The sequence below is a fragment of the Drosophila subpulchrella genome, unplaced genomic scaffold (assembly GCF_014743375.2).
Source record: "Drosophila subpulchrella strain 33 F10 #4 breed RU33 unplaced genomic scaffold, RU_Dsub_v1.1 Primary Assembly Seq354, whole genome shotgun sequence".
NCBI lineage: Eukaryota > Metazoa > Arthropoda > Insecta > Diptera > Drosophilidae > Drosophila > Drosophila subpulchrella.
In genome coordinates, this window is record NW_023665577.1 from 1,301,126 (window position 1) to 1,312,428 (window position 11,303).

Here is an 11,303-nt window from a genome sequence, read left to right on the forward strand (position 1 = left end):
TAACAATTTTTATTGTGCCGGAAGTACAAAGCGGAATAAAATAAAGTACACTTTAAATGAAAATGTTTAAAAATTTGGTCGCCACTAGGGATGCGCAAGAATCTTTGGAATCCAAATGTTTTATCCCAACTTTCTACTTTTAATAGTTTCCGACTCGGCTAGTCATTCTGATCATAATCATATGATCATATACATTATTGGGTCGGAAACGCTTCCTTCTACCTGTCTAATACTTTTTCCCGAATTGAATATACTCTTTTACTCTACGAGTAACGGGTATTAAAAAAGGAAACAACTCTCCTGAAATATATTTATTCTGAAGAAGGAAGTACTTCAATGCTCTTGAAACTGAAGTTTAAGTTAATCTTCGATGTGATGTCAAATTAGATCGGCATTAACAGAAAAAGTCAAATTTTGCACGAAATAACTAATGGCTACACGTTATTACGTCAGAGTAATGTAATTACTTCAATTTGCTGTTTAATACAAAATTATATATATTTATAGGATTTTCTCCAATTTTTAATTTATTTTTTATTCGAGATGGAATCAGGAGCAACGATAGAGGATAAAATCAATAGGTCTAGAACATTATCCATAGGGTATCTGATAGCCAAAACAAAAAGGCCTGTCAAAAAAATTTAGGTTAATATATTGGAAAAAATATCTCCTGTCTTAGCTTGATCCTTCAAAATGTCAGAAATACAAAAATTGCTCCACATAAAACACATCTTTTTTATACTTGTTGTTTTTACTTTGTTGTTTTTTTGGTTGCGACTTGTCCTCCTATAAGCTTATAAGATTTTACAATGCCCAGCACAATCAGCGCATCTGAAAGTCTGCAGCCTCCAATTGCCAGAGTGAAACCGCATCTGCAGCCATGGGAGATGATTGCGAATTCTCCAGAACGCCAGGGCGCCATGTATTCCGACTGGGCACTACACTTCTTCAGTCAGCAGCGGTACGCGAATGGACTCCGCTATTTCAATAACTCCCTGGATCTAAATCCATTCAATGCAAAGGCTCTGATGCACCGGAGTCAGCTGAAAAGGTCCATGGGTCTGGCACCCGAGGCTCTGAAGGATTGTCATAAGGCAGAAGGTAACTTTTGCCTTACAGAAAGATATCTCCTCTGACTTTTCTTCAAACCCAGATTTGTTAAAAAGCCGAAAGCCACCGATTCATTATCGCAATGCCAGTTTGGAGGTCTGCGACGCTCTGTATGAGTCGAACCGACTGGAGAATTCCAAAATCAACCTGCACTGTCACCTGAGGCAATTTAACTCCTCTCAGAGAGCGCCCGTTGTCGGACGGCTGAATGTGGTAAGTTCATTAAGGTTGGAACTATAAAAAAATATATATTATTTTCGGACAAGTTTATGTCTTATCCATTTAAAACATAGTGTTATTTTTAGGTGTCTAACAATGAATGAGAAATATTTTCATGCTCTTAAGAAAGTTGGAACCAAATAAAACGAACTTATAGTGAATGGCGATTTTTTTTAATTCTTCAAAAAAATGGTTATTATTAAATAAAAAGTTCTGTTTTTTACCTAAAAGAATAATATTGATTAAATTAAAAAAATAATCTTTACTGCCCACTAAGTTTAAATCATAAATTAACAAAAAAAAATTCTACAGCTAAACGAAAACTTCCGGGACACATTATCAGAGGACTCCACCATGTCGGTACAACGGTTAATAAATCGCATGATGGGAAGTCTGTCCAAGCAGCACAAGAATATAAAGGATAATTGCGATGTGGTTAGCATAATGGAAAAGGAGGTAGCCTTAGAGATAACTCAATCATCTTAAAACCTAATTAATGTGACCTAAAACTTCAGGAAGTGCATCTGTCACCGCTGGAAATAGCTAGGCGAAAGAGGCACTTTAAGATATATAACCAGTCGTACCTGAACAAGTGCTGGGTGGACGTGGCCTTCCTCAAGAGACTACGTGATGATCCCAATGTGCAGCCCAAACATTGTCAAAAGTCATCCGAGTATTTGGGCAAACTGTTGGCAAGCAATTACAAAGCGGAACGCACTCTAACGGTTTGAGTTTGACATTTTAATTAGCCCTGTAAAATTGGGATTACCATTGCTTGTCATTTTTAGAAAATGCTGCACACACGGTGTCCCATGTACGCCCTGAATCGGCAAAAATATCCCGATGAGGGATTCTACCAAAGGCAGAAGGAGGAAAACCTATATCGCATTCAATACCAGACGAGGAGAAATATGTTCAAGATTCTACGCAGTATACGATTGCTGATTCGAGTTGGGGAAATAAATGTAAGTATATACCTCTACTTTAAGTAAGCTAATGAATTTTGAACGGGGTTATATTTTTCCAAAGAAACTGTCAACATTTATTGAGGAGGTCATGGGCGAATATGTCACCATCAAGACGCATCGCGTAATGCCGTGGAAATTTGAATTCACTAATGAGGTTTACAACTATCTGGCTCTAGCCCGAATTAATGAATACAAAATTCCCAGCAATATGACCGTCCTGCAGGGAAGACAACGCCTTCTGACTCTTTTCAGGCTGCCGGTCAATAATAGTCAGGGAATGAGAAAATCAAAGCTCAAGCAACCGTATACTCTGAATATAACAAGATCGGCCACCACCGACCCCAAGGCGGAAAAATTTAAGTATGTTATTGAATTGCTAAAAAAAAATTATAGGCTTAAGCATTTTCAAATGTGGGTACTCTTTAGGAAACAAGTTGCCCGTCTGGAGAATCGTATGCGGTTTGCCGAGTACCACATAGAACGTGCCTATCTTTTGCATGAATTGGCTCAGGAGCACCTGGATTTTAATTCATTTGATGTGGCCTGCTCCATGGCCCGAAAGTCCTTGGAGGGTAAGTTGAGCGCAAAGAAAAGCTTGTACTTAAAGTACTATTTCCCACAGAGGCCATCAAATGCAAGAGTATTATTTGGAGCTTCTTGGGTCTGATCATCATATGCAAGGCTCACGCGATTCTCGGAAAGATAGAACAGGAAAAGGAAATACTGACTGAGGCCTTCGAGCTGGCCAAGAAAATGAAGAACCTTGACCTCTGCCTATTCATAGACATTTGCATGAGGGTCAATGCGGAGGAGATGGACATGAAGCGGATGACCATGACCTACGACTTGGTCTCAAAGAAAAAAAGCCTTGGCTCTAAAATGTTTCAAAGTAACGAGCAAGTCAATGAGGATCGCAACCAAATTACTTAGAAAATATTATAGACTATGTAACAAAAATACACAATGGTCCTCGAAATAAAAAAAAGATATTTTATCATAATTGGGCTGGTTCTAAAAATACCAAATTCCTTTTTTGGAATTAAGCTAAGAGTTATCCAATGCGTCCATTTTCATGGAAAGTAAGCTTTGTTGTATAATTGGGATGAAACTCCTCGAACTAAAGTAAAATCGAGCAATGCTCAGATATTACAATTTTTAGCTCTTCCAACGAATTGCTAAATTTTTCCCAAAAACTAGTTAATCCCTTAGGGAGGAAAAAAAATCGAAGCAATAGCTTTGAAGTTCCGCTGGCTGAAGGGGAAAACTTTAAAGTGCGAGTTTCCCCTGGTACTTCCGGCCAGCCAAAAGTTTATCTCAATGAAAAACCCCAAGCACATTAACGGCTGTCGGTGTTGGGCATTCAATCACTGCAAAGTGCAGCAGCAACTTGCTCTTATATATAAATAGTTTATGTTTCTTTCCGCTTCTTGTTGCCGCTGCTGGGAGGCGGCAACCTTTCCAGTGTAAACTTTGCACACTTTCGGATTTGGGGAGCGCCGGATCTAAGCCAGACTCCCCCGAAAAACTCAAAAACTCAAACTCAATCCCCACCTGCTGGATTTTCCTCAGCTGCCATCGCCTTCCACCTGGTGGCAGGAAGTTCCGTGCAACATCGCACAAAAGACGCAAATAAATGAAGCCATTTGTTGTGTTGTTAGCTGATTTTCGATGCAAAGGATGGCCAAAGGTGGCAAACTTTCGCACCACCTGGTCTGCGAAACCGTTGGCAATTCCCATTAGTCGCTTGTCATTTAAATTTTTTTTTGACTTGCTCGTGACCTCGTGTGTATGGAGTGAATTTTTAAATTCAGCACGCCACTGCCATGCCTCAACTTTCCTTTGACTTTTGGTGGCGAAAACGGGGGCGGGGACGATGGGTGTGGTCCTGCTCAAATGATGTTCATGCAGCGGAAGTGGCTCATTTGGCAGCGGAAATCATTTGTCGTCCCTTGGTCACTTGTAAAATTAACAATATATATTTCTTGTTACCTTCCTGTCGGATTTTTTATTTAATTAATTAGATGAAACCTCAATAATCAGATTCCAAGTCTTTGAAAGGCTATCATTTTTGGATAATTAAGGACTTTAAAAATATTTACAATTTGAAGAAAACAAGTTCATTTATCCCTTAATTAGAACACAAGTTCTTGGATTTGTCTCCGCTATTATGCACTCAAATGGAAAGTTTTCCAATTGGCAAAGCTCATCTCCCCTTCATCGTTCGAAATGGAAAATAATATCACACATCCAAATGACTGATTTTCTTTTCCTGTAGGATTATCTCAAGAACTAAAACATTATAATAAAAATTAATTTCTTTAGTGTTTAGTTTTCACCCAAAATACAAATTTTATGACTTAAGAAGAAATTCTTAATGGTTTATAAGTAAACTCTTTAGCCCCTTGGTCAATCACTTGATTAATTCATATCATCTTCCACTTTTACACACAATCACATGGTTAAGCTTCCTAATTACAGAAGGTGGCATCTGTACGGATTTGTTCTCCCCTCCGTCGGGGGCTTCATTTACCTACCTTAAAGCCGGCTTTAGGCAACCACAAAGCAGCAGGAGAAACACAGCAGCATCGGGGAATGTCTTCCTTGGTCCCTGCATTGTGCTTTGTGTGTTTTATGATGCAAAATTACACAAAGCCAAATAAGAACAAAGAATGCGAAAGGCGGGCAACAAAGAAAAGCAAGGCAAAATAAAACAAAGCCAAACAAAACAGTCCGACAGCAGCCAACTAAAACTGCAACTCAACTTTGTAGACACACCGGAGGCTGCAGCAGTTGCTGCTGCCCCCGTCGATGTTGCTGCTGCGAATGTTGCTGCTGCTGCTGCTGTAATGGCAGCCGAGACATGCCATAAAAAGGCAAAAGAAATTGCTTGCAAGCAATTAAAAGCGCAGCAAGGCAAATAAATGGCCACGCCCAACGATCGACGCCCACTCCAGTAATGGACTTAAGCTAAACGGAGTCGTCGCATCGGTTTTTATGTAGTTACCAACTTGACGTAGTAGCTGACTAATTAGTCATAAAATTACACGACCCAGGACGAGCAGGCCACACAAAAGCCGGGCAAACACCGAAGGGAGGGATCTGATTCTGGTGCAGGTTCTGGTTCTGGCTCTGGCTTCCAAGTGTCCTGGCTGCCAAGTCAAAGTGCACTGAGCGGCCGGAAACAGTTGGCGCTGACGGAAATGCGTGCCCTCCCCACATACACACACATTCGAGCATACTCGCATCCAATCACACACCTACAGCTGCGGTAATATCAATAGTTATAGTTGGAGTTCAAGGTACTTCATTTTTAAATGGGCTTAAAAATAAAAATTGGAGTATAGTTTCTTATAAAACTTATAATAAATAAGCAGACCTGCTCAAAATCAGAGGCTAACAAAATAAGTATCCCAACGAAGTATTTTAACATCAGAACAATTTCGTACATATATAATAATTAAATCCGTACAGTGCCCAAACATTCACAATAGAAAATGTTGTGATTAAATCTTATAGAAATTTTTAAATTGTATTTCGTTAAAAACTAAAATTATATTACTTAGTTTAAAAGGCTTATCTCTTTTTGTTCATGATTATGTATTTCAGTGAGTAAAAAATTATAATTAAAGTCTTTTAAGATAAGCATGAAACCCATAAAAAGAAATAATTCATTTTATTCAATGCGAAGAAAATGTTTAAATACACAATAAGATGGTTTTACATTTCAATATTAATATCTTTGTTTATACAAATTTGTTTTTTACATTGAGATATAACTTCCCAAATATGATTCCTTCCGACCAAGTCTCCAATAAATTACCATTCGATACCGTCTCATGTTAATCGAACAGCTACTATTTTGAACTATCCTGTGCCCGGGAATCGGAGGCAGCCGGGACCTCAGGCTCGGGGCGTTAGGTCTGCCACTAATTGCTGATTTCCCGTGCCGCTGGCAGTGGAAACGGACTCGAAAACTAGCGATGGACACGTGAACGGAATGGCGAGTGGAGCTCCATGGGAAAATGCAGAATGGAGAAGGGAAAATGGCCCCACTTTCACACAGACACAGGCGCAGGGAAACCAAAGCGAGGCCGCACATTTGCCACATCACTTATTAGCTTTATTGCTTTTAACAATTTCAACTTCCACTTCCTGCAACGGCAGGGAACTAAAACGTGTGCTGATTAGTGGCACACACCAGCACATACGTATCCTTGTCTGCCAGAGGCAGCGCCATAAATTCCTGAGCTGCAGGCAAAACTGCAGCCAAAGTCAAAGGCAACCCACACGAACCAGTTGAAACGTAGTCGGAGTTGGGGGCTGCACTGAAACCTTATAGTTTCTATTCAAATTCTAAAAAATATTCAGTTTGAACTGTTAAACGTATCATAGTTATGCTTTTCCTAGATGTTTTTAATAATTTTTTTTTTACGATTTATTTTAATATTGCGTTATTCATTCTTAATAGTTATACATAGATTGTACAAGAATACTTATAAACCAAACCCCAAAGAGAGGATATTCAAGCGAATGATATATTTCCCGCACTGCATGAATCATATTTATGGATTAGTTATCATTTATCACAACATGTTTAATTCATTCAAATTGAGTATATGAAGATAAAATTTTTAGAAAACAGAATAAAATATTTTAGCAGTAACCTTTTTGTCAGCAATACATTTCCAATAGCTGCTATGATCTAAAGAACATGGTATCTTTGGACTGCCAAAGTAAAAGTTCTTAAGTTGGGCTGTTTAAGTGCCCGAAGGAGTGTCCAGATTCGGCGATATTTTTCTCCGTGTGGGAGTTGGGATTGTTGGGGGCAGACACATGCAACATTTAACATTGCAGACAATTTATAAGGACATTCATGGCACACGGCGGTGGCGATGGCAATGCGAGGAGGCCAGGCCCATAACTTGGCACTCGGCACAATGCGAACAGCTCGTCCTGCCCTCATCCGGCCCGACCATGTGTCCTGTTTTAGTTTCTCCTTTTTCCCGTCCCGATCCCACACCCCCTCGCATTGTATTTGAAATTCAACATTTAAGCCACTTATGGGCCAACTTGAACTGGCATTTCAAAGGCTGCATCGCAGCAGCTAAGGCAAAAGCAGCAGGACAATGCCGCCTGGAGAGATTTATGGCTGGCTAAAGGCGAGAGAGGATCTGGTGGCAATGATAAATGCCGCCACGAAAACGTTTAAAATAAGGCAATAATATTTAGCATCTAATAAATGGGTTAAGACAAAGCTCCTGCAAGGTCTCCGATTAAATAACAAAATGTGGTGCTATCCATCAAATAAATAGTTTTTAAACATTTATTATTGTCATATCCCTTCTCTATTTTGAGACATTTTGACAAAATGCGGGGTCTCGAGACCGAACCGATACCAGCCAATCCATTTCGACATCCCCTCTATTAAACCGAAACTAGCTCAATCTGTCAAACCGCTGGGCACTTAAGTCCGCCTGGCTGGGAACTTTTATGGCTGCAGCTGTATCTACACTTTGTGGGCTAATGCACCGAAGACAGGGCCGTCATTTGAGCCCCGGCAGCAACACAAAACGGGTCCCAGCATCGACAGGCCATTCGATTCCGGCCAAGTCACCGGGGAGACCTTTGTGAGGAGGGGCGGACATGCAAATTAGATTCGGGCGAGGTGGCATTGGGGCCAATCCCGTGTCCAGCCAAGCGACACGGAAAAGTAAGCCACCGCCCAATGCACTCCGGGATCCGGGTCCCCGGCCATAAGAGAGGTCATTGTCTGGGCACAAAAATCCTACTGCACATGGTGAAATCTGCGGAAAATTAGATTCCACTCCCCCAACTGCACCGCATATGTGCATGAAAATTGCCGGCAGAACGTGCTACTGTTCGGGGGCTTGCCAACTGTATTTATGACACGTGACCAAATGAAATTATTTGCGCCGGGCAGTCTTAAATCGCAATTGTGGCATCTCAGCTTTCGGATATATTTTTGTTCCAGCCGACTCGACACGAAAAAGGTGGACAGCTCGGCCAGGGATTAAGTAAAACATATTCCTTATATACATATATGCATGCGAACTCGGTCCTTCGACTGTGGCGAAGTCAACAGAGGAATGCGTCTGCCTCTGACAGCTCAGTTCAGCCTGCCTCGGCTCGCCGGAGTCTAGATAATAAAGTCGCTTGACAGCAGGGATGTCATATTCGTAGTCCGGAACTTCCTTGGGAGGCAGTCTTATCCAGCGGCAAAGAAAAAATCGCGAGACATGCTCGAGGCAAATTAAGGAGGACATTCAATTTCAGAAAAGAATGTGCGATTAAATAAAGAAAAGATATCTTAATTATTCAATAGATACGGGGGTCGACATACAACACCGTTCTTATTGTAATGCTAAAGATAAAGTGCTAGGGAGAAGATGGACTTTAATTGACTATAATATAATACTAAACCGCTGGAAAAATATTAGTTAATTTATTTTCTTCTTGAGGACTTAACACCCTCTGATGAGCAACTATTTATAATTTTTTAATGACCGATAATCCACTGATGAGCCGAATCGCTCCACTGTTCACTGTCTATACCCTGCGGCGCTTCTTTGTGACGTGAAACAAAAGCGAAAAACCTTCGCAGGCAGTGCAGCAGTAATAAACTCTGCTCCACCCACCGAAAATCCCTCCGAAACCCAGTCTGCGTCCTCAAGTTTGATTTCTTTAAGAGCAAAAAGTAAATCAAACGAGTTCGCATGCCGCTGACAGATAGCATTGAATGCACTGCAAAGACAAAGCTGGCGAGTAAATGTAAAAATAAAATAAAACCGAGGGGGAGCCCCATCTTCCAAAACGAACACAATTCAATGCGTGACTTGACTGAGCAACTGACGGATGTACTTGAAGTCAACTTCATTTTAATCAGCGCCTGACAGCGAGCAACTATTAAGGGGAAATGTAATAGTGTCCTTGTCCTCGTCCTCGACCTCCAACTACCACTACCAATACCTTTGCCCAAGATCGGGCAGGAATTTGATAAGCCCCGGGCGATAAGACGGCGCCGGCAGACGTTCGGCACGGGTTCAGTTCAAAATGGCGTCACAAAATACATTTTGAAACGAGCAGCGAAAACGTGAGTTGATTAGCAATAACCCGCCGGTTATTCCCGATATGTGTGGGTGTGTCCTTAGAGCCATTTTGTTTCATAGCGGAGACGAGTTTAATGGGCACCTCTTAAAAGGTTTCCTGGCTCCGAATATGGCCCGCCACATTAGTGCCTCAAGTCTGGAGGATACTAAAAAATTGTGTACATCAGGATATATGGCGAGCACGTGGCTGCCATATGTCAGAGTCGCCTTTATTAATATTTTATGTGTTGTTTATAAAACAAAGGGACCAAATTGTCCTCGCTGACGAGCTTCCAATGGGAATTACGTACGCATATTGACGTAATGGCTGGAACTGTTTTTCCCCTCCGTGCTTTTTTCCTTCAATTAAATGCATCTGCAATTGTCAACTATTTCAATATAGTTTTATGACAGAGGCTTATATTGTTAGCTGCTTTAATTTGCCAATGGCTGTCATTTGTCGCACTTTGAACGTTTTAATGCCTTTTTCGATTGCAATATTTGCATTTATTCTCATCGCTTAACTGTCATTTCTTACGCCTCTTTGGTTTTCGATGCAAAAATGAATGCCATTAAACTGTGAAAAGCCTTTTTTGTTGATCTCCAAGAATATAAAAAAATATTGAAATATAATCACTACAAAAAGCAGCACACAAAACAGCAACAAAAAACATTAAACTATTATCAACATCAGATAGAATAAGCAAGAATTTTGTTTATTTTCTGGCATACCTACTACAATTATCTGAATTAAATTGCCTTGAAACTCTAACAAGATTACGGAGCAAGACAAAACTGAGTTAGACTCTAGATGAATTGCTTAAATATTTGGATGAAATAATTACGAAATAAAATACAATATAACCGCAACAGTGATTTTTCCATGGAACAAATTCCAGCCAATATACCAGAAAACGACAAACCCAAAATGCAGACATTGACAAAGCTCTTCGAGAAATTGACCAAAGCCGAAACGGGCAGAGAAATATGACAGGCCAACTGAAACACAATCGAAAGAAAAGGAAATTAAAAACATAAATAAAAAGCCAACCCACACACGCAAGGGTCAGGCCCAGTTGACCCTTTCTTATGCAACAACAAGTGAGAATTATGAGCCAAAGCTTTCGGATCTGTGGCCAAGGAGTTGTGTATTGTAATTCATTTGCTCAGCTGCCTCCAAACAAAAAAGAAGCTGAATTAAATGCACACAAACAAGGCGAGAAAATGCACCAGAAATTCAACACTTTTTCAATTGGGTGGGGGGGATTTCCGACAGTGATGGCGTTTTAACTATTTAGAGGTATACAAAAATCTGAAAAAATAAACCTGCCTTAACCTACAAATACAATAGTCATTTCATTTCTTAAAAATGTTGTTGTTTCGATAGATTTTTTGACAGAGGACTTGATTTATATTTAAAGATATATTTATTGTGAGTTTTTCAAGACTAGAAAGTAACTGATCCATAAGATACAAATTATACTTGCTTGTTACTCAAAGGCCCCATTGAAAATCATTTTAAGGATACTTATCGATTTGTTGATAAAACTATTGGTGATATAAATTGTTTTAATGTGAACTTTGTAATTTACCACGCGATAACTTATTTTTTAATTAGGTCAATACTTATTTAAAAAAATATTTTTTTATTAATCAAACACGGATTAAGCCATTTTGTTTGGCCAGCACTGGTTTCGGACTCCGGGTAAGACTACGGTTCGGGGTGAGGGTTCGGGTAGGAGTACGGATCCGGGTCTCCGACTCCGGTCGCCGTTGTCGCTTAACATAGATAAATTGCGTTAGAAAAAGAGGCGGCGGTGTCCTGGGTCCATTCGTATAATTCACTTTTGTCAGACTCATAAAAATTGTTGAGTGACATTTGTTTGTGTTTCCCGTTTGC

The 11,303-nt window shown here is 40.1% G+C and overlaps 1 protein-coding gene across 1 annotated transcript; it reads left to right on the top strand.

Moving 5' to 3' along the window:
* The first annotated feature begins 695 nt into the window (after positions 1 to 695).
* Positions 696 to 3,267, top strand: LOC119560420. Its single transcript, XM_037873857.1, has 8 exons — positions 696 to 1,101; positions 1,154 to 1,323; positions 1,642 to 1,785; positions 1,845 to 2,054; positions 2,118 to 2,294; positions 2,359 to 2,657; positions 2,724 to 2,869; positions 2,920 to 3,267. The coding sequence occupies exons 1-8, from the start codon at positions 810 to 812 to the stop codon at positions 3,225 to 3,227; spliced, it is 1,746 nt and encodes a 581-aa protein (XP_037729785.1). The 5' UTR covers positions 696 to 809; the 3' UTR covers positions 3,228 to 3,267.
* Positions 3,268 to 11,303: the final 8,036 nt, after the last annotated feature.

Excerpts from the sequence above, each read along its gene's own strand:
- LOC119560420 (XM_037873857.1), top strand. The coding sequence starts at position 810 with ATGCCCAGCACAATCAGCGCATCTGAAAGTCTGCAGCCTCCAATTGCC. Across the intron at positions 1,324-1,641 it reads TTGTCGGACGGCTGAATGTG|CTAAACGAAAACTTCCGGGA; the intron begins GTAAGTTCATTA and ends AAAATTCTACAG. Across the intron at positions 1,786-1,844 it reads TTAGCATAATGGAAAAGGAG|GAAGTGCATCTGTCACCGCT; the intron begins GTAGCCTTAGAG and ends CTAAAACTTCAG.